Here is a 26,794-nt window from a genome sequence, read left to right as displayed (position 1 = left end):
TAATTAAACAATCACATGGATTTTTGTACTTCATCCTAAATGAAACTCTGAGTGCCTGCATAGTAACACAACATGTATATAATGCTGCACTTCCAAAGTTACCTCAAACAAAACTCTGTCAGATTTTGACCAGCTGTTGATACTTTGCTCTTTTTAATTATTGATCTCAGAGACTCATTTCAGTTGGCACTTTACCAGTCAGCCAATGCAAACACAGCACAAAAAACAAACCCAGGAAAAGCACTAAAGGGCCGAATTTCAATTTCAGTTTGTCATCAAAGTCAGAAGATTAAGTGGAGAGAAAAATCCCCCCCCCCAAACAAGAAAATAACCATTTTCTATTTTGGCCAAAGAGGGATATGTCAGGCTGCCGAATAAGGAGCCACTACCACCCCCACACCCACGTCTGTCACCCAGAGTGTCATGACACTGCTGAAGCCTGAGAAAAATTGGATGTAATTCAGGAATGTTAAGAAGCTCAACTTAAAGGGAAAAGGAATAAACTGAGAACTTTGAAAAATACAGAAATCTGTTCCCCTGTCTTCTCTTGTATATGTGTGTCTGAATAAGATAAGGAGACTTTGGTTTACTCTCTGGGCCAGTGTCTGCCCTGATAGAGACGCTAAAGTCACAAGAGTGTTTGATTATCTACACCCCACCTCTCCGAGGACCTTTCCTTTGTCATGCCCCTCTTCCTTGCTCTGTGTAAAATTGCTGACTGCAGCTTGCCCCCCCCCCCACCAAATCACATCACTGAATGAAACTTCTTGACCACTGGATGGGAAATTGCAGATGCTGGCTCTGTATACACCCGAGGAACCGACTGGAATGTAAGACTTTTCTCTCTCTCACTCTTTCTTTGTGCTAAACCTCAGCCCAGTTCTCTAAGGACTAGCTAATTTCTTAGAGTCGTAAATAGGCTTGCTGTTGTGTCTGCTGCTCAGCTTCTTTAACAGGCCCTGTGTCAAGCTGGCACTCAGCCTTTATCTGCGCAAGAAGAAAATCAGACTTACATAAATGGGCCCTTCCCCAAAGAGTCTCTCTAAAACACTTCATCCCTACAAATGTAATTACACGACGGACTGCGAGTCGCCTTGTCAAAGTCACTGCAAGTTGTAAAGTGAACAGAGTCCAGAGTTTGTGCAGTGTTTTTACATGTTTGGGTGTCAGTGTTTGCCACTAAGGTGTCAGTCACATTGTCAGTTAAGAAAGCTACTTGGTGAACAGACTCAGTATAATTGCTTCACAGCTATATCCTTCCAAAGAAAGTGTTGCTGGAGGGTCAGTGGAGAAAGAACGTCTCACTCACTATCTTCCCAAATAAGAATGTCTCTCTTTGGCATCTGGTGCCAGGAAAAAGGGAACTTGCCAGCAATGAGTCACCGTGCTGCTGCTGGGACAGGAAAGTTGGGATAGGATGGCTGTGTTTGTACTTGTCACTCATCTCGCTGCTAGTGATGGGAAGAGCTGCAGAACCACTTAGTTGCCCATGTCATACAGGCATTCGATTTTGAGGCCTCATTTGCTGCCTTGTTGCTTCTGTAAATGCTTATGGGTGCCAAACCCGGTCAGGCACACTGGTAAACACACGGGTTGTCACTGAAAAGAAACAAAAGCAGAGAAACCGAACCAAGTCCCGAGCACAAAATGCAAGTTGAGGTTATTACAAAAAAGAAAAAAAATTGGGAATTATTTTTGTAGTTTGATCAGGATCTCCTCTGTCCACATTTGACATACTTAAACCCTTTTACTGTTACTTTTTCATGTGGAGGATAGCGCTACAGAATTACTTGTTGAAGGCTGGTAAAAGCCCACATTAGGACCGTAGTGTCCACCTAAAATGTTAATGTCCTCTTCACATCCTGTAGTTGCTATTTTTAGAGTCTTGATTTGCTTCCTTGGTTAGGTAGTCCATTAGGTACGGGTAGAAATATACTCCCAATGAGTAAGGGAGAAGAGAAACTTTTTCTTGAGCATTAAGTCTCTATTTTCTAGTTTCTGTTAAGGTCAAGTTGGGCAATCCTGCATTGTACACAGTGCTACTAAAGGGAGGGGGTTATTGCAATGGACTTCAACATGAAGCAAAAAGAAATAAAAATTAAATCCAGAGAATTTAGAGATACATTGATGCATGATTTGGACATCTGTCGGTGTCTACATTACGACTTAAATTGTACCCGGGAAGTCCTTTTAACCCTATGCCATAGCCTTCCACATAACCTGACATGCACCTCTTGAAAAATGTAACCACTTGTCAGGTCGATGCTGCCCGCAATGACTTGAATGGCGTACAGTGTAGCTGCAGCATAGGGTTAAAAAGGTGTTTCCAGTTACGCCATAGATTTCCTCCAGAAGTCTAGATCTAGCTTAACAGGCAGTTTATGCTTGCTGTTGTCATCAGTGCAGTGTGGTGCAGTGTCCCTTGATATTGTTTTGCCTTGTGATGCACCTCTCAGTTTTTTGTAACCTGGCATACGCAGTGCAGATGGACTGGAGGCACAAGCGCTCAGGTCAGTCTCTATGGGAATTTCTATGATACAGTTGGAAAAGTGCCAGTGTGTTGACCATGGCATTTACTTAGAGGCCTTGATAAAACATTAATAAACCATTCAAAGAATATTAAGAAACAGACTTTTAAAACAAAACTTTCAGCTTTGATGGATTATAAACATGGGCTGACATTTTTATACGGTGGTTCAGGAAAATGTTTGGAGTGTATTGTGAGGCATTTTGCTGTGAGTTTTGGAAGAAACCCAAACAGGTTAAGTGGTTTGTAAGTTTATATAAAATCTCATAATGAGGTTAAATATAGTTAAATGTTTAGATGTAAGTATAGAGGGAACACATTATGATTTTTGCTCACATTTGAGCTCCTCTCACCTTTTTGTGCTTGTTTGCCTCTAACAGTTACAGCAGCTGAGTGAGACTGCTGCGCTCACAGACAGAGCTCTGCGCTTCACATGACTATATTTACGATAGCGCCTCTCTATGAAATCACACAGACTGAAGAGTCAGGGATTACTTTTACAATGGGCATTACGTATTACTCTATCAGTATATAAATATATATGTCAGAAAATGTGTAAAAATACTGTTATAACCTCAGAACATGTTCAACTACCAACACCTTGAATTTGGGAACTAGAATCAGTAATAAATTCTAACTGATAAGAAACACTGTAACATTAACATGTGAGTCACGTTACAATAAACGAGTTATCCAGTGTTTAATTTTGAAAACTGTCCTCTTTGAAGGCCCGCATTGTTATTCTGTACTCTGGAGGGGAGGGAGGTGGCTGTGGGGGTCTCAGTCCAAGCTGGATGTTTCCCCCTCTGCACACAGGCCACCCAGCAGTTGAGCTCTCAGAAACCAAAGGCAAACAGACACGCTGGCTTATCAGAATGTTAAAAATCCCAGCATGCTGAGCAAAGGCGCTGAGATCTAGCAGTTTTGAATCTGCTGTAGAAAGCATCATTATCAGCATTTATGGGGAGTGTTTACACTGAGGATCAGGTACTAGACACGGTTTATTCTGCTGTAAGTCAAGTGTTGTCATGAGAACAGTACATTAAAACAACATCAACGACAATGAAGAACTTACATATGAAGATTAAACACTTCCATTGATATGTTTTGCCTGGTCAGCATTAAAGGCCCACTGCTGACAGCCTTTTCATGGCTCTGTTTTCAATTACTGGCCAAAAAAGGTAAAGGAAAAAAGATTAAAGATAAAATCATGTTGTTTTTCATCTTGGGAAAACAACAAAAAAAAACCCTTTGTTTCACAAAACTGTGGCACCTTGATAAATAGAGAATGACAGGGCTTTCATGTAGCTGAAATGGGGATACCCTGAGCCTTGGCCTCTTTTTCATGCTGCATTGGAAGTGTTAAAACCAGAAAACTCTGATTTATCTGTCTTCCTTATTACAAATCTGTCTCAAGAGACGTTGGCCAAAGGAAATTAAAAGAAAGAAAGAAAGAAAAAGCTAGCGGAACAGAATCAAGATTTGGAATAGGGGCAGCAAGCATGAAAATCATCGCTCATTTCCCCCCGTGGCTCATGAAAAATGCATTTTTAGTATAATTTGATAGTTTGTATGCAGAGCTGTATAGATTTCTTTCAGATTGTTTGTGAAGTCATGTGGCCCAGGTTGCAGTTTGTTCACCATGCTTTTGCTGCGTTTTGCACATGCACAGCCAGCCAGTGTGGATTAGCTGAGTTCCAGGCTAAAATTGCATTTCCCTGAATAGAGATTTGACTCTTTGCTAGTCCTTAAACATTTACTGTGTGTTTCTCACTGGGTTGGTATGAGTCACTATAACTGGTGGCATTACTTGGAACCAGAAAATCATTTTGTATGTGTGAATTAGTTAGAGTTAGGCGCATCATTCTTGATACCCCACAACACAAATAGCGATCAGTCATATCAGCAGCCTTCTTTGCTTACCTGCTCGGTCAGAGGTGAAGCACTGAAATGATCAATTTGCTCGAGCTTGATACAGTACATGTGCTTATCTGTCTACTGAAGAATATTTCCTCTTACAAATATGAGCTGTTGTAAACAAGTGAAACCCCTTCGCTGACCTGTGGATTCATCGGAATAAAAATGGTCTTGTTATTTCCCTCTCAGGTAGGAGTTCATCTCTGGGCAAAAGCTTCAACTTGAGATTTGCAGTGCCGTTTCACAGCTAAGCCTGCTTGATGAAGCCCGAGGGGGCAGGCTCGCTCAAATTCTGGCTGCATCGAGATGTGAACGCAGTGGTTTGTTCTGTCATGCCCCCTCCATGATGGGAATTCAGCTATGAAGCTAAGACTCTTTGAGGCTCTGTTTGCACAGGACTAATATCACCTCGAGACATTCAGTGATTTGTAATGACTGCTGAGATCATCAGTGAATATGATCCTGTGTGAACCTGGCTCAGCTGGGACATAGCAAATCAAATTCTGAGAATTTCAGAGAGCTGTCGACTTTATGGTTGGGGATGGTGACAGGTTATATCTCATACCTTGTCTTTAATGGATTATGCAGTATGTTAATCAGGAGTTGTTTGCATTGTCAGACATATAATTGATTATGTTAACTCTCAGAGGCCTAAGTCCCCCTAACTTTAATATGTATATAGTGCTGTATAAAAAGTAGTATCTATCTATCTATCTATCTATCTATCTATCTATCTATCTATCTATCTATCTGTCTGTCTGTCTGTCTGTCTGTCTGTCTGTCTGTCTGCCTGTCTGCCTGTCTATATTAGCACAATGCAGAATTATAGTTACTTGTCGCAGATGGTCATTTTAATGTCTTGTCTGGTGGTAATATAGCTCAGTACTGTCAAGTTTGAATAATTATTCTATATCGGATATTACAACTGATCACACAACCTTGGTGATGATGGGTAAAAATCAATCACCTAATCCCGGACATAACTCTAAACTGGTATCTGTGATTCATATGGAAGTTTTTGAACTGCAAATATAGTTGGAAATCAGTCCGCTGAGGAGATCAGAGAGCAAAGCCCAGTCTTTTACATTAATGTGTAGTAGAGCTGGACGATATGAGATTTTTTCATATCACGATATGTTTTTTTCATTTCAGGCGATAACGATATTATCACGATATAAGCCAAATAACTATATTTGTAAGATTTAAATGTGCCGTTGCTCACAAGTAAAATGTGAAATAATCAGCAGCTTGTTTTTAAATATTTATTTCCCATAATAAGTTCAACAGGGTAGATGTACTTAAGGAACATGAGACTTTTTCAGATAAATAAAGGCAAATATTGCAAACTACACAAAAGGCAGCTGCTAAAGCGTTTAAGTTTCAAAATAGAACAAACGAAAACAGACTAAATTGTCAATTCCACTTAGAAACAAAATATTAATTCTAAAAATAAATCTTAGTTTGTTTTACAGAAGAACAGACAAAACTGACTAACTTTTGTCAATATCAAATAAACTGAGAACTAAAAGGAAATTCTCAATCTCTCCTTGTTGTATAGCTTAGCTTTTCAAACAGTTTTAACAGTTACTTTAGTCTGACAAAAGCCGAATGACGAATTAGCGCTTCCAGTCAGAGACTGAGGCTACGTCCACACGTACACGGGTATTTTTGAAAACGGAGATTTTCCGTTTTCGTTTTAAAAAATAATCCCGTCCACACATAAAGGCAGAAATGAAGGAAAACGCTGCTATGAACATGCCAAAGCAGCAGGTGGCGCTAGATTCCTAACCGTGCAGAAATAGTTGGCCAATCAGAAGTCTAGAAGCCTCGGTGGGAAAAAGTAAACAAAGCTGGGGCATAGAAGCAGAACCGAGTCGTATGTGTGGAGCGGACAGTAACTGTGTGTATATGTAAGCATTTAAACACTGCAGAGAGTAGAATTAACAGTAACAGTATTGTAGAAATTCATTTCACCGAAACAATAACGTGGCGCACAGTGTGACGCATGCACCAGTTTATTGTATTTCCAGACTTGCTTTCGGCACAATTTACAGTGCACGCTACTCTGTTTTTTGTCAGACTTGAAATAGCCGAAATACCTTCACACTACGGAACTTCTATGGCTCTTCCGTTCGACAATCTCTCCGGCGTTGGAACCATCATCTGTTTTCTCTTCGGTCACGCTCGGTTGATTTTTCTAGTCGGCACACTCATTTCCTCCATTACGCTCCATTACCCGCTGGCTGCTTCCCAAACAAACACACGTGCGGCTTGGCACTTGTGCTGTACGTAACAAGTCACGCGACGTGACGCTGCGGCTGTGATTGGTTCGGCTCTGCGCTACTTAATTTGGATTGGCTGACTTTTTTTTTTTTTTTTTTTTTTAAGAGGACAAGAGCGGCGAGGTCTATCGCGATAGCTTAATTTCTCTATCGAGTAAAAGTTATATCGCGATACATATCGTTATCGTTCTATCGCCGAGCTCTAATGTGTAGCTACCTTTGTTTTCCAGTCTTGGATATTAGATATCATATATCTAGTACTGCCTTGAAATACAATTTTATAGGCTTTGGAGCTTCAATAGTAATCTGCAAGTGAGGAAGGACGAAGAGGAGGGGAAGGGTGTTTCTATATAAAATGATCATTCAGAGAAAAAAGTTAGAAGCAGCAGAAAACATTTCACTTTTTCTTCTCCCACTGTCCACTCTGTCACACTCTGAAGCTTTACTGTTTGCTCACACAGCAGAGATGTATAGAGAGAGAGTGAGAGAGCTCTTCCAATCCAATGACAAAGACTGAAAAGATTATGAAAAAGGGCTGATTTTTGTAGCCAAGTGAGCAAAGATGCAGTATACTTATACTGTTCACAAAACATACTTATTACAAACTAGTCTGTGCATTCAAAGCAAAGGTAGGAAACATTGCATGCGTGGGATTTGTGTGAGACATCTCAGGTGCAATTATCACTACCCCTCCCAAACCTAAAAATCTCTGGTTTAATCTCAATTAGTTCTGAAGGAAATGGATTATAAATTGTTTATTGTTACATTTTCTTACATCATCTGCTTGCATGTGCAAAGCACAGGCACAAACAGATAGGCACAAGCTGTACTTGCATTTATATAACACTTTTCTAATCTTACTGATGAGTCAGTCTCCATCCAGTCACCTGTTTTAGTTTGTTTGAAAGAGTTAAACATTATTAACTGTCAGCTGTTTAGATTACTCGTTATTTTTAAAGCCACATATTTGCTATCTATTTAAATGTGATGTGATAACAATATGGTCTGTTCTCTGTTTTTACTGCTGGTTGGACAAAATAAAACACCTGAAGCACTGCAGCTGTTGCCCTGGGCAGCAGAGCATTATTAAGACCTTTCTGAGCGTTTCCTGACATTCTGTACAGGAAATGCATTCATTAGTTTATGAAGAAAATAACCTGCAGATCGCCAGACTTCTACACTTCACACTGTGTTTTTGATTCAGTGTTTTTTTCGCTTCCTTCCGCACAGCATGTGGTCGGGGTTTCTACAAGTCTTCCTCGCAGGACCTTCAGTGCTCTCGCTGTCCGGTGCATAGCTTCAATGACCGCGAAGGCTCCTGGCGCTGTGACTGTGAGGACGGCTACTACCGAGCACTCTCTGACCCTCCGTCTGTGGCGTGCACAAGTAAGTCTGCCATGCTGCTGTATAAACGCAGCGCAGATCACATGCATTTAAACAGCTACTAATGCAAGTGGAAAAACAACACACTCCAGAGCCTGATTTAGTCCTGTTCAGTCAGCCTGCAGTGGCCTCATGAAAGCCCCAGATGTGTTCCATAGCAGTTCCTCTGCAAATTATGTTTGCAAGCTTGCGTGTCTGTTTTGTGTCTTAGCTGGTTGCTAATGATGACAGGAGCAATTTGCCATTTCCCGTCTGAAAGATTGCAATTACGGTCGGCAGTGGCAGCCCATGCAGCAACCTGCATCTTCATTTGTCCTGGCCAGTGTAACAGCTCTGTGACAGCCATCGATGGCTTATTTACACAGGCTGGGGGATGCAGTTTGAATGGGTGGGGCTCATTTGCTTCCAGAGCTGTTCTCAAACATGTTTTTTTTCAAAGTGCTACTGGATGTGTATTTATTTTCTTATTTTTTCTCCTTTGCTTTGAGCTACTGTGCATGGGAGAAGGCCATGTTAGCACTGTGCTTTATCTCTGGAGGTAAACTGGATCCCTAAACATAATCTGTGCACCTTATCTGTGTGCCTTCTTTCTGCTGATAATGTATCACTGCACAGGTTCACAGTCTTCTGGCTGTTAGATTTACACTTGTGCTGTTCTTCCTTTGCTGTTTCTATTAAGGAGACCTGATAAGTTAACATTTTAAAATGCTTTGTGCATGTGTTGGACAATTTGCATGCCCAGTCAACATCCTGAACAGCATTGCATTTTTGCTGCGCACCTAAAGTAGGCCAAGTCAGAATATCTAATATCTAAGTGTGTGTGTGTGTCTGTGTGTGTGTGTGTGAGAGAGAGAGAGAGAGAGAGAGAGAGAGAGAGAGAGAGAGAGAGAGATAGTTATTATGCAAATACAAAGAATTTTATACCATTGCATTGGCTTCTCTACGCATTAAATCAGAGAATCAAAACAGGGATTTAAGGGATTGGAGTTAAGATTTAATGTTGCAAATTCCATATGACAAAAGGATTCTTTGTTATTTATGGGCGTCTTTAAAAGCTCAGGCTCATTGAGCAGAGCCTCTGTCTCTGCCTGCCGCGAAAGCCTTTCCATCTATTTCAACATACAGTACTGTATTTACATTGCCAAGAGGGTGTGTCTGAGTATGCAGTCCATATAGTAATATAGTGGTAATTAAGTGCACTTTCAAAAGCTAGAATACTCAAAAAAACCATATGTTAGATATTACTGGCTACAGCTGCTGCATACCACTCTTACTCTTGCACACTAAATTGGTGTGACACAAGCTACAACATCAACAACAAATGATACTGAGTCATTGATAAAAGTATTTGACGCACTTAAATTATAAATGGCTGCTTTTAAAGTTGCTGGTTTTATTAGTATGTGGCTCATGTCATTTCCAAGGATGATTTACTGCAATTGCCTCAGGACCCCAGAACTCCTAGAGACCCCCCATAAATCCCCGCTCTCAGTGTCTTGGATGTCAAACAATGAATAGCAAATTTGTTTTTGAGTACACACATCCAAATCCAACGACGGGGGTGGTGGGAACATGAGGTTAATAAGAGCCACAAGCAAATTTTTCCCTTATTCCCGTGTAAAAATGGGAATTGTCATTTCCTATTTGTTCAAAAAGGGAAATAACAATCACAGCTTGATTCTCAAAAAGAATTGGATACAAGAGGCTAACTGCTACAGAATATGAGGCAAAATGCACCTAAAATCTGCTGCTGACCTACCTACCTGCTGTCAAGTAAAATGTAAGGTTAAGACTGCACAATATTAACCTAATAATGGCCAAATCTGAAGTATGGTGTTGGTGGAGCTTGAGAACTAAACTAGGCATGTCACTGTAAATGCACTGTAAAGACAAGGACTTAACTCCAGACCACAAACCACCAATCTTTCCATGTAGCACGGAGGCAACCATATAGATCTTGTTCTAAAAGACAGGTCCATTACTCTATTCTCCAACCATCCTAATCGGACGTTAATGTTTCACTCTAACATCCCCGACTGAACCGATCGAGAGCAGGACACACAGAACAGGGGAAAGTTCCTACTTTTTTTGAGTGTCCTCTAGCTGTTCCCATTTGGGCAATCACCTTGGCCAAGTACCGAAGTAATTACTGAAGTTGCCTATTGCACACTTTCCATTATTCATTTTCATTAACTTTGGGTCTACACTTAGTGACCCCATACCATTATATGTAAATATGTATTTTTGACTTCCTCCTCCTCATTTACGCAGCACAATTTTTTTACAGCTTTGTACGTGCATTTCCTCATTCATTGTTGGATTAAGTCACTGTGACCAATAGTCACTATGATTTTCTTTTTTCAAGCCTTATCCAGACCACGAGTGAATAGTAATTGAAAATGAATTTGCACTGCCTGAATAAATAGCTTGATTGACAGATTTTTTTTTTTATAATAAGAGTTTGCTTATAATAAGCTATCGTATTGTAGGCCTTGGTAAAACAGTGAGATGGATCTCTGGCACACAGAGATTAAGGATGTGTCTATGAGGATTTGAGAGGAAATGAGATAAAGATGTAATATGGGGACATGAAAAGCCAAATCCATGTTGAATAAAGATGAGGGAACAAGTTCCAAAAACACAGCTTCAAAAACACTGTTTCCCATGTGGTATTTGCTAAGAGGGGGGTGGTATAAAGACATGCTTTTGTTTGTTGAATATTTGTCCACGCTATTCATATGCAAATAAACATATACGTGTGTATATATATATATATATATTATAATATTTAGATTATATGTATATGTGTGCGTGTGTGTGTGTGTGTGTGTGTGTGTGTGTGTGTGCGTGGAAGACCATCAGGAGCCTTTTTCTCCAGAGGCATAGCACACAGTGGAGTTGTTGACAGGTCAGAGTACTGGGCATCAATCATGCAACAGCTGTGAGCGGTGCTGGTGCAAGCAGGGACTGAAAGGAGCATTTGTGACTCGTTTCCTTCTCCCACCCTTACCCCCCACCCACTCCTCTTAAATGTGACACCTCAACAAGTTGATTCCATCTGAGGATCCATTCTAAATAGAGTTGCTAGGGGACAGAGAAAGAGCTGTTACCTGATATAGACCTGGCATAAAGGCATTTAGTGGCATGGGGCTTTGGTAAAATGCCCTTCATTGTCATGTGTGCAATTTTGTCATTACTCAAAGAACAAAAGGTGAGAGATAATGAACTACACTTTTCATTTAATGCCGAGAGGATGATTTAAAAAAAAAATGTGTAGGATTGGAGTTGGATCTACTTCACTGAAGCGATAACTCAGACTGAGACACACGTCTAAATTCCGTGCCATTATTCACTTTTCTCATCCTGGCCCTGCACATGTAAATTCAATGTAAATATCTGTATGTGTTTGGGTCCATGCTGTAATTAGAGGAGGCTATGTAAATACAGCCTGTTTCCTTAAAACAATATTCTCAAACGCTACCACGTGTAAGGACATCTAAGAGAAAGGTTTGTCACCATTGTAGTCTCACAAAACGTTCAAGCTTTTTAGCAACTGAACAGTGAAATCCACGAGTCCTGCATTTGTACATCTGAGACACACCAAAACATAAATTGTTATAACGTAGACTTAGTCATTTGTCATTCATGTTGACATGCCATCATACACTCTCCAGATACTTGAGCCAAAAAGGAGCAAATCCAATATTGAATTCTTGGCAGTGGAAGTCGGAGGCCCCAAAAAACCCTCTTCTCTTTTCCTCTTTAGCATGTCTTCCCTCAAACAGGTTCTACTGCAGCCGCATCATTAGATGGAAGGTCAGAAGGTCATAGCGCACATTTGTAGAGTGACGAATACCTCATGGGTGATTTGAATACCACTCACCCCTGCCGTTCCTCTCTCCTCAGCTCCCCAATTAGAGCACAGCCAGGTAATAGGCTGTGCTATTAGCTGTTGAGGGTTAAGTTAGCCCAGAGCACCTCTCAAGGCTGATAAGCGGAAGATTCTTCTCTCCTAAGCCCAGATTTACTTGGGTCTTACAACTCTCTCCGAGTGGAGATGAAACATGACCTAAATTCATCTAATACTATCCTGTGCTTTCTATATGGTAGTTTAATAGCTGTTGTAGACGCATTTTCACAACCGAAGCCTTTTTCCTCTTACAGCTTTTTAGAGTGAGCGGCTTTTGTTTATCCTATAAAATGTCAACTTCTGCTTTAAAATCTGTGCCATGTTGACATGCAAATGTTGTAGGAGGAAATGCAAAGTGTGCTTGTACATATTTATGTAGAACCCCCCCTCCCCACCCTCCCAAAAAAGAAAAAAAAGAACCGCAACAGAACAAGACACATGCATGCACTTACACAAACACTCTCACCGCTGCTTGGTCAGAGTTGGAGGGCAGCTAGCAAGTGATTGAGACATTTCAGGCTGTGGGGGCTGTGGCAGGCTAATCCGTGAAATGAAACTTGACTGGGAGGAGGGGTGAGAGGAGAGAACATGAAAAGATAAGACAGAGTGGGGGAGTGAGAGACAGAAAAAAAGAGTAAAAAGAAGAGGGAGAGTGACAAACCCCTGAGCTGTAAGGATGAGCAGACAGGCTGACACTGGTGGGCTCTGTGCTGCAGGTGAAGCTGAGGCCAGAAGAGTTTGGTATTTCTGAGTGCAGACAGAGTACACTCAGAGAAACAAAGAGACGGCAGGGCAGATGAAGTAGAGCTGTTTCCAGGCCAGCCAAAGGAAGTTATCACTGGGTCACCCCATAGAAGGCATGCTTGGTTCCGTAGCTCCGCACAGGCTGGCTGTTACAAAAGATTTACAGAATGTAGCCATTGAAGGGACAGTTTTAGTCACTGCTACTCGATTTGAAATATAGCAAGGTGTTTATAAGGGAAAGACAAAGCTCTTAGTGTAGTGTGCATCTGAACAAGACGACAAAACAGAAAGGTCACACACATCCAGGGCGAGTCTGATCTAATTTCCTTTTGCTTGTTGTTGCTGAAAAAATCATCACTTGCACCTGAGACCTGAAAGAGAGTGGCACGAGCAAAATGAGATGTTATCATGGTAGAATAAAAGATCCCTGAGGACTGGTCTGGAGGAAGGTTGGGGAAGTGTGTTTGCATGCACATGTGAGGGGGTGTGCGTGCGTGAGTCACACCCCCTCCTTTTGTGCACAAGGAAGATTGAGAGTGTGGGTCGAGTGTCAGCGCCAAGGCTGAAGTCGAGTGGCACTATTGGCAGTCACTCCTCCCCACTTCACCTGCCACAGGTGGCTCTTTCATCTTCCCAGCCCATAGCCTGGTTCTTATCTCGCCTGGTAATCATGAATATAGACGTCTCAGTCGAGCTGTTGATTCTAATGGGTAGAAAAAAGAAAAACAACCCAGTGCCGATTTAATAAGCTTGAATCTTGTGATGGTCCATAGGTTTTGCACTGAACGTATCCATTTTGTTAGGTAATGTCACAAATTGAATGAATTGAAGCGTCACCTAAGAAAACAGCACAGAATGAAGATGTTCACTAAAACATTCATAAACAAAGAATACAAGTTATATCATCTTTACTATGTCAGGGGGGATTTATTTATGTCAGCACCTGGGCCATAAAACCCAATAGTCTGGAATGTGAGAGGATGAAAGCAGCCGTTTGTTATTCATTGTTTTACAAGATGAGCTAATCTTTTCGCTTGTTATGTTAATATTTATGGGGAAATGGTCTGTGAGTGCTGCAGAGGTAGTCGTTATTCTAGTATATCAATTTGAATTGTATGCGACAGTTACAGGGTGGTAATAATCCAGGTTTAAATCTCGTTAATAAACGTTGTGGGTGAGTCAGGCTTCTTGAAAGCCACTACGTTTTATTGTGCTGCTGTCTATGTGATATAGTTTTTCAAAGGAAACCCTGGAAAGCCACTGTCTGCGGCTGGGATATTGGCTCCACAGCTTCTGATTTGCTGCTGAGTCTGAGGAGTAAACCATGCATCAATCATCAATCATGTCAGCAGCAGGTGTATGCTGTCACCAACAATCATTGTGTAATCAAAGCATTAACAGGGACAAATCACCAGCTATGAATGTGTGTTTTACAGCTAATACAGCTAATGCAGCTATACGACTTTAGGTTGATTCAAATTTAAAATAGGACAATTTGTTCATTGTGAACACATTGGCAACATCAGAATGTTTGTAGCTTTTAACAATGGAAAGTGGTGAATAACTTGATTAATTATAATCAGACTTACTAGCAGTTATTTAAACAGAACTGGTTAAAGCGCAGTCACAAAATCTTTGGCACTTAAAATGCATATTCTCCTGAATATTCTGAGATAAAAAACTGATAGTTTGAACTTCTGATATTGCCATTTTTATTTGATTGGTGGAGAACACAAAAGGAAGAGGAGACTTGAAACCCCCTCACAATCCCACAAAATAAACAACAAGCAAACAAACCCAAGAAAAACCCAGTGCTGTAATATATCCTGATCTATTTGGATTGATCAGGATTGGACTTGCCACTTCACAGAGTCAACAATGCTAATGAAATAATGAAATAAAAGTGAAGTAGGTGTGCGCTGCTGCCTGTGTAGTAAGGAAAAAAGGAAGACATAGAAATCTGTCAAACGATCGTCTGCTGCTTGGATTCTCACTGACCTGACCTTCACTTCCTTTCATTATACCTGAATGACTTTTTCTAGATCTGAGTCTTATTATAATTGAGTGTCAGTGTTTGGATCTGGGGCTTGAGCTGGCCGTCCTCTATTAGCTATTTTTTCAGAGAACAATTAAAGTACATATCCAGCGAGTACAAATGCTTGACTGTCACTTTCCTTGGCACTCACTTGCTTTCTTGGCGTCCACCTCTGACAGGACCTCCCTCTGCACCACAGAACCTGGTCTACAACATCAACCAGACCACAGTTAGCCTGGAGTGGAGCCCACCGGCTGACACCGGCGGTCGCAACGACGTCACCTACAGGGTTATATGTCGCCGCTGCAGCTGGGAACCCGAGGAGTGTGTTCCGTGTGGGCTAAATGTGGGATACTCTCCCGCACAGTCAGGATTAGTGGACACTTACGTGACCGCTGTGGATCTGCTCGCTCACGCCAACTACACTTTTGAGGTGGAGGCTGTCAACGGGGTGTCTGACCTCAGCCGCACGCAGAGGCTGTTTGCTGCAGTTAGCATTGCTACTGGCCAAGCAGGTAAAGAATTTTATTATTTATTTTTAATAATGCTGCCTTGCATTTTAACAACTTTGAACTGTGAGTTTTAATTGGTTAAAATTTTATGGAAATGCTGTGGAAAAAATTTTTTTAGTGTTTCCTTTATTTAAAGATACACTCATCAAGCACCTAACGCTTAAATATTGTATCCTGTTTGTTTATAGTCTGTTGACACACACAATAACAAGTAGAAACTCTGAAAAATCTTTGTTTTACAAATGGTCTGATTATTTTCCCAAAATGTGGAAACAATTTCTTTTAAACTCAAGTTAAAAGTGTTTGTCTTCCACTAGCACGGAGCTCAGCCTTTGCTCCTACTAAGAGTGCATTTGACATTAGTACCGTGACGATTGACAGTATTAATTCTGAAAACCTCTCAAATGCTAACTACGTTAATGATTCCCCATTAACATTAATGGTCCCAGTCTGATATAATCCATAATATTTTCCAGTATGCATATTACCAAGATTAATTTAATGTGTATATCAGCTCTACAGTGGCAAACGCTATTAGCTTAGCAAGGATGCTGTCTCCCAGCGGTACCTAAAGAGCTAGTCGTGTCTTTGCAGCTCATTCTCAAGGGAATCAGCCGTAATTAAAATGCTGTGTTTTGTAGTGACAAACTCTTAAGCCTTTTTTATTCATTATTTTTATGGATCCACTCAACAAGATTCCTCTTTCATGCTCGAGCATCCGTGAAACACAGTTGGCCCAAAAGACTGTAGTAATAAAAAAATAAGACTGCAAAGACAGTGTTGATGCTTTAGCTGCCAATATAACGTCTTTCTCTGGATAACTACACCTGCTGCTTTTAAATCACCATCATTTTAGTCGTTAGGAATGCTGCATATTTATCACTTCTCTCTTTGTAAATGCCTGCCTGCTGTTGTCTGCTATCAAAAGCAGAATATTTTCTCGTATACAAGCTCTAGTGACAGAGGTGATCAGCTGAACGCATGTGCCCAGGTTTGTCAAAGAGACCTAAGCTAGAATGTGCCAGGGTGTTGAATGGCCAAGGACACAAGGACACCAGGAGGAGGATAATCACATGCTCCTTTGGACTTGCCCGTAATTATACGTGGCATGTTGACAACACACAATTACTCAGTTAACCTGGTGGAATATTAGGCCATTAGCTATTGTGAAAAAGAGCAGTGTTCTTTGCCAAGATGTTGTCATGTTCATAATTTTGAGTAAGTAGCAGCATTTAACATGCCTTAACTCTATAAACACAGCATTTGGGCTATATGAATCGACTTTTGTTGGTTAATTCCTTGATGTTTCAATATTAAATGCTTTTTTTGCCTTTGTTTTATGGCTTGGGTTTGGAAAAGTCTCTGAAATTTTATTTCAGCCATTGTCCAACATTTATCTAACCCCAGATGACTTTTTTTTCAACAAGTGTGCCAGAGTGATAGAATGACTGAGACTGAAGTTTGTTTGTGTCACGTGACTTCATTTTACCATTGAAACCCAACTATTTAACTCTTGTCTGGCCATTTTGTGAAGATTGGGGTAAGAAAATAGTATTTATTCTCTTAATCAGTATTAATTAAGGACATGAGCAAAGTTCATGTAGAAATTAGATCCTCTATGAGATTTATTGTCTCTGTGATGTTTAATGGAAGCTCTATTTTTGCTTAGTTTAATAGAAAGAGGGTCAAAACTTGCATTAGTTTAAGCCCGTCCTGTCAGCACTTGCTTTAACTGGGCGGCCTTATATAGATGTGAACGTTCTCATTTACACTCTTCAGCAGATGTTAGCTCCTTTTTGCCAGACTCGCAGTTCCACTGCTCTCTGGACTATTGGGGAATGCTTAAGATTTCAGAACTTCTTAAAATAACTGGCAAGCAGACATGGCCACTTATTAGAGAATCACTGCGATATTGGAGTCATTAGAGTCTGAATCATCATTCAGAGTCGACTAAACTTTAGAGAAGGACCATATCAGTGAAAGAACCTTGAAAAGGAAACGGCCCTCTCTCCATCCCTCCCATTGCCTTCTGCTAAATGATAATCAGCAAGCACATAGACTCGTAGCTAGGGACTGGGGAAATGAACGAGTCTGTGAATACAGATGGTGATCCATCTGATGAGGAATTCACACCTCCCGTAATTATACCAAAGGAAGTGTCTGGAGCAAGGCTGGAGCTACATAAGATTCTGACTGCTTATTGTTCCCAGAAACCTAATTGCCTCTCAGATCTGTCTTAAATGAGTTTAAGTAGAGGCTGTAAGTTAGTAAGCTTGATTTCTTCAGCTCCGTCTTTGTAGTTTCAATAGAAATTCTTCAAGTTGAGGATTTTTGCTATCGTTGCTTCCTGCTTTATGCTGAAAGTTAAGAGTGTGATTCAATCAGCACTCCATTGTGAGCTGACTGTGCTGCACAGCCAACCTCAGAGGCCCGCAGAGGTCCTTCGTGCCTTAGCTTTCCTCGAGCACACTTATAAACAAGGCCTTTTGTTCTACCAGCCACTTGTAAGTTGGCCCTGTTCATAGAATTACCATTAATATTTATTCAAGCGAGGTGTTCGCATGTCTGAGCTAGAAAAATCCACAGTAGAGAGGGGCACAGAAATAGGATCGAAAATTGGTTATGGGAACGGCTGCAGGACCTGCGTTTGTGTGTACATGATGTGTACACCTGTTCAGCACAAGACCAGTGTAATGGGGTTTAGGTGCAATCAGTTACTTGTATAAACACTATGGAGTGGAAGGAAGAGCCCGTGGAAATTGATTTTAATGTCGAATGCTTGCCAGCAGCACAAAGCCTGTTACCCTCATACAGAAGCTGTTACAATAGTGCTCTAAACTATTCACAGGTTTATTCATAGCAGGGAACAGAGGGAACAGTGAATGCTACCTAATGCTGTAATCTTGACTGCCATGATTTTACCTAGAAATCCTTTAATGCCATCTAATAAGAGACATTTCAAATATCTGGTGCAGATACAGACAAACATAATGATTAAGACATGTTATTTTGATGCTTGATAACATTTTATTTAGACATAAGTATTTGGTATTAATGCAGATTTAGAAGGGTTTTGTTTTTAGCATACCACCTTAACAACAGAATGTCTTTACTTTGAAGTAAACTGCACAGAAAGCAAAGTAACAGTTTACCTTTTCTATATACGGGGCCCAATGCTTACAGAAACCAGGTCCCAGCAGTATTAATGCATTAGTTTAAATGAATCAACACCTTCAAGTCATTCTGTCAAAATCCCCGAATCACAGGTTGAGGATGAGGAGTGGCTGCAATCTTTTACTCTAGCTTATCAGTCAGCCAAAGACCTGGACAGTTTTTAAAGCCTGACTGTTAAGGCCTTTACAGAAAATTGAAAATATTTTTTTCGGACTCCCCTGCTCTTAATGCAGCCATTTACACCAACTTCGTAATTTTACTGGACAGTAGAATTAACAGATATAACCAATCAGATTACTGCATTTGGCAACAAGTGTGCTTGTAATTCAAAAAATGTGCGCCAGTATTGTATACAGAATGAGATGGAAGTAGTAAAATAATCCTATTTTACTTCAGACACAGCTATATGCTGCTCCAGGTCAGTCAGCTCGGATGCAGTCCCTTCAAGGTAAACCGCTAAAGTTGAATCACATCATTATACAGCAGTGTTTTGTTCTACAGCTCAGTACAAAGGTCAGCTTATTAGGGGGGCTAATAATATTTTTTTTCGGAAAAAATTCTGCTATTGTGTGTATGCCTTCTGAAAAATGTGTGTTTCAAAAAGCTATGTTAAAAAAAACCACTTAATATTTCATATGGGGATTCATAATTTTGTCCTCATCTTTAGATGGGAAAAGCAAGCACAGGCTTGTAAATAATAGCACTTAATTTTTATTAGGGTTAACTTTAACTTTGTATTTACCTGAATAAACCAAAGTCCTGCTTTGTAGTACACATCTCTGGAAGCAACTGCTAAGAATTAGCATTTTATAAAAGATATTAAAATTCAGTTTAAATCAAATTGAACTGGATGCTTGAAATCTTATGTTGCATACAACTTTAACTTTAACTGTAAGAGTTCAACAAAACGAGGCATCCCTTGGGGTCCCGATTGCTCTTTCTGCCAACTGTCCAGATAAAGATAAAAGAAGACCACTCAGAATGTTTCACATTGATTATCAGACTTTATGTTTTCTCAATGAATAAAAACCGATACTTACGAATTGGTGTACTAAGCAATGCTACTAATTCCATGTCAAAAATGGCCTGTAATGAGGTGCAGGTGATGGGATTTCTGCTCTGTGCTCTAGTGACTGTAGTTCTGGCAGCATTGGGACGAAGGATGAAAACATCTGGGTGTTTTCTGCATTACGAACTAAATACAAACTAAATGTGAATTCTAGTGACTGTGCAGTGCACAATTTGCACTGTTATAGCTTTGCAGCTGGGCACAATGCATGGGATTTGCTCCAGTAAGTGGAAGAATTGATGGGTGGATGACACTTTTTGGGGCTGTGGCTCGGAGCCTGGCCTGGTTCGGCTGTGCATTAAGCATGGGTTGCCATAGTGATATAGCAGGGTGAAGGGACTGAAGGCTTTGTGACACTGAGGATTTTGACTTTCCGCTCGCCATGCTTGACTCATTGTTTTTAATTTGTTTTAACTGTGCTTATTTTTCTGTTTTGTAATCAATAATAATAACAATTATTATTATTATTATTATTATTATTATTATTATTATTATTATTGCTGTTGTTGTTGCTTGAATGCCTTAAAGGAACTTTGAGATTGACTTTAAATCCCTAGAATATTATGATCATCATTGCAAGACATCGGATGAGACTGACTCTTAACTTTTACAACAATCACACTTTTCTCATTACACGAGAAGCTGGGTTATCTTCTGTTTATTTTTAGCCATTCTTCGGTTCATTTGTTGTGCAACACTGTGTGAATGTAGGATGATGTTATAGTCCCCCTCATGTACAAACCTACTTAAACATTCAGAGAGAACAACAGGCTATTCCCTTTAGTACAGTCTCTCAGCACAAAAGGAAAAAGAAGAAGAATTGCAAAGAGGCACATAAGAATGTAAGCAGAGCATTTTACTTTGATCTGAAAAGGCTTTGTGCCTTTGCACTGCGTGAGAAGCAAATATTCCCATTTAGTTTGGCCGTTTTCTGATTCACTGTCCTCCAGCAGTTTAGAAAGGACGATAGCGTTGTTTTATACATGGTTTGATAATTGTTTACAGCTACGAGGGATGCTTCGTGTGCAAGGAATCGATACTCAATGGTAACCTATATGTCCATTTTATATGCATTCAATCATCACTAAAAGGATATTGTTCAGCGCATTTGTGAAAGTAACACTTGGGGAACAATAAGATCATTGATTTATCCCTTTTTGTGTTCTAATCTGCCGTGGTGGCCTTAAACAGAAGGATTGATTGATTCTGAGGAGTCCCCACTGACCAGTGCCAGCCAGTGTAATTTTCTAGTTAAGCGGATCCCCCTTTGTAGCATTTGTCCCCGGTTTTACGTTACCTGGGAACCCATTCTTTTTAAACACGGCCCCTGCCCCCGCCCCTCAGCATCCAACATGCTTGCAGTAATTTGATGAGAGCCAGGCAAAGCACTAAGATTCAACAGCTGCAATAAAACTGCGGTGGTCTCAATGCAGCAGCTCAGAGCACTTAACCTGTAGCTTTTCTGTAAATGCCTCCTGATTTGTCTGTCACCCAATCCGTCAGCAATGAATAATTTTCATGGAAGGTGCACTTTAATTACTTTCCCATTTTAAATGGCATTATCGTGGCCTATCTAGGTAATTAATCTCACCGAGTATCCTGTTTCAGCCTTTTATTGCTGGCAGACGAGCTCCCTAAATCCCCCCCGAATCTGCTGTGCTTGAATGAGCCCTCCCTCACAGAAGCTGGCGTCGCCTCTTTCCCCTTCACTTGGTCCCTATCGGAAGCGTTGGACAGTTCTTTCTTTCGGAGCAGGCGGCCTGTCAGAGCAACTGGCTGTTTCGCCACCTTGGAAAGGACACAAACAGACACATCCATGCAGGGCTGCCGGAAAGAACTGGCCACAGTCACAACGGATTTAGTGAGCCGATTCAATTTTATGTTGGTATTCAGGATCCGTCAACAAATTGCGTGAAAACTCCCAACAATGAATATACCCTTTTAACAAGTCTCCTAAATCTTCCTTCTGTGTCTGACAGAATTTCACTTTTGTCTAAAACAAATAAAACCAAATCATGGCAACATCTTTCTACATTACCTCGAATGCACAAATTGCACTCGATATAGACTATGTCTCACACAGCTTTAAGTATCCACTTAATCACCAAATATAGATTCTTGCGCAGCCAAAAGTAGTTCCTGCAATGTTTTTCTCCTATTGGTGGTACCCAGGCATTTAAAGCAATGGTGGACTCAGGAAATGTAACGCATTGAGAGCAAGGCTAAAACAAGGAATCAGCTGAATATATAGAAATCTCTCTATAAAAGCTGGCTCATGGGTCTCAGATTATTGGAGGTGAGGCCTGGCATGCAGTGGTTGTCTTTTAATGCTTTTTTGTCAAAACTTTACCCCGATTTAGAAAAAGTCTTCCCAGTTAAAGTGGATGTTTTGGTTTGACAGCATCATTAGAGGAAAGGTCACAGAGAGTCTGAAATAGAGAGGCTTTATTCCTTGGGGAACATTAGTGAATTTTAGAGAAACGCTGAATTTTGGGGAGTGACTAGAACTTAAATATAATGCGCACAGCCTTAGGTGTCCGCTTCTATTCCTGGCTAATGTCCTATCATTTTCTACATTCTCTGTTATAATAACATTTCAAAGAAAAGCATACTGAAATTTCCTTTCTATATAGAAAGGAAATTTCAGTATGTTTTTCTTTGAAATGTTATTACTTTCTATCGATTTTGTTTCCATACATGCTCTGTCTGCTTTTCTGTCTACTTTTGAATGCAGCATTATTAATTTGGTACATTTGCAGGGAGAGCAATGACTTCATCCTGAAAATTCTGATGTTTTAGGTTTAGCTGGAGTGCTGATTCACATTCATTTTCATCCTATAGGGTCCTTTCCCCTGGAGCAGACACAGAAACACCTTAAATTATTCAGGGCTATGCAAGGCACCAGAAAGAGATTGAGGCAATGTTTTTGTGTTTATTTTTTGGCAGTCTATCTGCGTTTACCTTCCACGACTTTCAGTTAGACCCTCACCTTTCTGGAATCACTTCTTTTCTTCTCACAGATGGCTGCTGCTCTCATTTATCCGCTGAAACATTTGACAGGTCTTTCTTGGCCACTAAACAACTTTCTGTACACTCGCACTTATCAATATTTAGGGAGCATTACGTTTTTGCTTCTGTAGTCTATGATATCTTAAACTCTTGTGCAAACAAAGATTTATCTGGCTGCATAAAGCAGGAAGTTTGGACGTGGACGTGTTTGACTAGACTCGGCTGCACATTTATATTCTGGCGACGGGCTGGCCAAATGACAGGCCCCAAAGTTAAAGGTTGTGAATCCAAGTTGCAGAATATTCTCTTGAAGTGCCTTTAACGGTTAATCTGCTCTCTTGCTGTGGATAATTGAGGCAAAGTATTCAAAGTGTCAGCAAGGCTCAGATTGTTATGGTCGCTGTGTCAGTAGCTCTGTCTTTATGTCAAGCAAATCTAATCTTCTCATGGGAAAAGAAAGATTCTTTGGCTTTGTTTTTGCATGTGAGATGCGACGTTTTTGGTATTTTAATTGCAAACAATTAGTTGATAAAGGAAGTTGATAATATTACCTTATTTGTGGGAAAACTATCTGTTTATATATATTTATTCCAGGGAAGAGGCAGATTTGGCATATGACATGGAAGCTATGATTTCTTGTTGAATTCAGTGTTTGCCGGGCATTTTTATCAAATGAAAGTACATGGAACATGGGAGTGATAGCAGCCATACTGAGAGATTGTACAGACCAGTTGTACCATCACTGGAAGTAGCCTTAGAAAACTCTGAATTTATGGGGGACTATGTTACTGTTAAGGCTGTGAGGATGACAATATCCAGTTCACCATTTTTTGGGGATGCATAAGAAAACTGATTTTTAATATAATGCTTCATTAAAGTGTAAAGTAAGTAATTCATTTAAACAAGCTTAAAGAAGCCTTATTTAGCATCAATAAGAGCAACAGAAATATGTTTCAGCCTGAATTTTCCAGATTAAGTCACCTCGGCCCTGTCTGTGCGCCCTCCACCTCTGTGGTGACAGATCACGAGCAGAGTATTCTCTCTGTGAAATTACAGACCTGAGGGGCAGCTGATGAGAAATGTCACTGTCGACAAAAATGGAACTCTAATATATTCCATCACAGGTTTGTTGGACACTTATTAATGTCTCTCAGTGAGTGCTACTAATTAAGGCAGTCAGTCTGGTGCAGCAGATGAGGCGTGGGACAAATAACAGTGTGACCTGAGAACAAAAGAGCTGTGATGAGACTATACATATTTAGCAGAGCTATGAAGCACCCAGAGCACAGTGTTCAGGCTGACAAAAAAAGCCTTTTCCTGTGGTGGAGCAACACACCTGATATTCATAATCTGTCTTAAAACGTCGGTCTTTGTTAGATGTTTTCATTTTTTACGACCATTATTGTTTTTCCTCTCTTATTAAAGAGTTGTATTGCTACCACGTGTTACTGTTATTTCCTTTATTGTGATGAGATTTAGCTGCTTTAATGTGGTTTCAAATCTGAGATGCTGACACATCGGAATTAAAGAAAAGAGATGGGAAATTCATGGAAATTCACTTTCAGACAATGCTGGCTGCGGTTGCAGCGCTGGCCGGTTGCTGTGTGCATTATTTTTTATAGAAAGTTACAGATACTGCAGGTTCTAACATTACAGTTCTAACAATATTTTAAATTAATTCTGATAACATATTAAACATTTGAGCAAAGCCTAGTTCTGGAAGACATGTTGATTCACTGCTTTCCTTCTCTTTGATTTTATAGTGAAGCATATCTTCAGTGTTTACCCCACGGCCGCATGCAGCAATCAATTTGTAGCTCACTCTAGGCTGAATCAACCTATGATTGAGGCTTTATAGACTAAACAGTTCATCAAGTAATCAGGAAAGAATTTGATTGGTTACTGGCAATGGTGCAGCCAACCAGTTTTAAAAATGTGAACTGGAGTTTCTATATTTAAAGCGTCTGTGTTTTCGAGTGCTGATCAGCCAGTGAAGGCAGCCTGCTTTGACTGTGGAATGCAGCTGCCCTCTGTTTAGTGCCCGTGGGTTGCCGTAATGCCTCGGTAACTTCCCAACTTTCCCTCTTTGTCTTTCTTTATCTACTCACTTGCTTGCACTCTGTCTGTTCTCCCATATGTATTCTTGCTGAAGTGCACAAACCTATCACACACACCCAGTCAGCGTGCACCTGTGACTCCTCGAGCCTCTCTTTATATGGAACACATGCTCAGGAATGTCACAGCCCTGGCTGCAAATGGCTTCGGCACTTTGCGATAGAGCCATTTGAGTGTTTCATTTCCTGCCGAAGGAGTTAAAAGGACTTCCAAGGGTAATAAAAGCCAAGTGGGATTGCATGCCGTAGGTGCCCATAGCAGAGAATTCTCCTTACTGGATAAACACACAGCAGGAATCTTTCATCAACAGCTAAACTTTGATCATAGGGGGGGTTTCGTTTTTTTTAGATTTTTTGAGTGTTTACAACCTTTTATCTCATTCTTTTGATTCTCTACTGTACATTATCCCCTTACTATAAAGGCTGGCAGAAGAAGATGGCACATTTAACACCTGAAGAGTGATATATTTATTACCAAGATGTGTTGCTGAACAAAGCATGCAGTTTGTCGTTTGTCTGGCTTACTTTGAACAGAGTTATTTATCACCTGTAGGCATCACAGCTGTGGCAGAGAAACAAGAACCTCTGTAAATGTCAGTGTTTTGGGTTCCATAACAATAATAGAGAATCCACTTGAGCATATTTTTACATTTATTTTCAAAGTATGGCGTTACAGTAATAATCCAGCTATAGAGCATTCGGAAACATTTTGGAATATGTTAAAAATAAATGTTATGTGAATAGCTGAAGAATAATATGTCACTGAAACAATGAAAGAGACAATGGGATAGGAATAAATAGTGGAGCACTCGTTTGGGTCTGTAAGTAGGAATGAATAAACATAACCTTTGTAGAATCAGTTGATATTATTTTGAGATGCATTTATATTTGTGTTGACTCCCTTCAACATGCTTGTTTTTCCTTCTTTCATAAAGTCTATGAAATAGTTTGCGGTTGCAGTGCTGGCAGAGGTCGGCATTGTGTAACACAGTCGTGCATTGTGGTTGCAGGGTGGGTGTGTGAGGACTTTTTTGGGGGGTCTGTGAGCATTGCTCACTGGTGCTTTGTGAGATAAAAAAGAATGGTGGGAGACTGACAGCTCGGCTTTTTTCCGTCTTTCATTGTCTCATCAGCATACTGTCTCCTGCAGTGAGGAAAACTAATTATGTCTTCAACCCCTGCTTCACCCCCCTCCCCTTTTATTCAGATCATCACACTTGGAAATCATAATGAGTTTGTGTCAGACCACTTTGCCTTTTAGAAAGGAAGAGGGGGAAAATTCCGAAAAGTCCATTTGCCTTCGCTCAAACAAGCTGCCGGCAATTATGGGCAACCTTTCAACCCTCCGAAGCTGTCGTCTCGAATTCTTTCAGGCCCCGACCAAAAAAGTTGTGGACCTGCACACCTGCTAGCTTCCTTGTCTGCGATCGTACGCCTTTAAACCAGAGCTGTACCAAAACCTTTTTGTTATCAAAGCAGAGGAAGTGTGTGACAGCCATCTGGCAGGCTGCTTTTAATTATTTATATAAAACAACAGGAAAAAAGATTATGGCAGCTGAGGATTTGAAAGGATGCTTGGGCTTCACATCTGGGCTATGGGAAGTAAGCGAGGGCAAGAGGGATGTTGTGTCCAAGAGCTTCCCAGTGCCTTTGACTCAGATGATTTCCTACTTCCTTGGACAGCTGAGACAAAGACTTTGTGAGAAGTCTTTGGCTCTGCCTGAGACAGAAGTCATAGTGCTGGGAGAAAATAATTGCTCATTCAACCTTGTGATTTCAGAGATTGAAACAGATCAGTCACCTTCAGAGAAACAGCACACGGGCAGGTGTTTAGGCAGAATATTTGCTTATAATTTTGGACATTTTCCCAGGGCTACATCTTTGCCATTTGTAATACTTATTGGCTCTTTTCTTTAACCTGCTTTTTTACTTTTACCTCATTTAATGTATTCCTATCTTCCCACCACACTTAATTTGGTGTGTAGTTCAATGATCTATTAAGGCTATAATGAGTGTAGAAATAGATTCTAGTTTCTGCTGTTCTTGGATTTCTTCCCATAAAATTGAACGACGAGTCTAGAAACCCCCCTCGCACCTTTTGTTGATCATAATTTGGTT

The 26,794-nt window shown here is 40.5% G+C and overlaps 1 protein-coding gene across 2 annotated transcripts in view; it reads left to right on the top strand.

Annotated features, from left to right (window-relative positions):
* The window catches only part of epha7 (eph receptor A7), an 87,788-nt gene that overhangs the window by 14,845 nt on the left and 46,149 nt on the right, over positions 1–26,794 (top strand). For both annotated transcript variants that reach the window (XM_005946343.3, XM_005946344.3), the window contains exons 4-5: positions 7,957–8,112; positions 14,978–15,313. In XM_005946343.3, the coding sequence (XP_005946405.1) occupies positions 7,957–8,112; positions 14,978–15,313 (492 nt within the window). The remainder of the gene's footprint in view (positions 1–7,956; positions 8,113–14,977; positions 15,314–26,794) is intronic.

This window comes from Haplochromis burtoni, unplaced genomic scaffold (assembly GCF_018398535.1).
Source record: "Haplochromis burtoni strain Fernald_Lab_line unplaced genomic scaffold, NCSU_Asbu1 Contig_103, whole genome shotgun sequence".
Classification (NCBI taxonomy): domain Eukaryota; kingdom Metazoa; phylum Chordata; class Actinopteri; order Cichliformes; family Cichlidae; genus Haplochromis; species Haplochromis burtoni.
The sequence above is the reverse complement of the archived record's forward strand: the minus strand, read 5'-3'. Positions and strand labels throughout refer to the sequence as shown.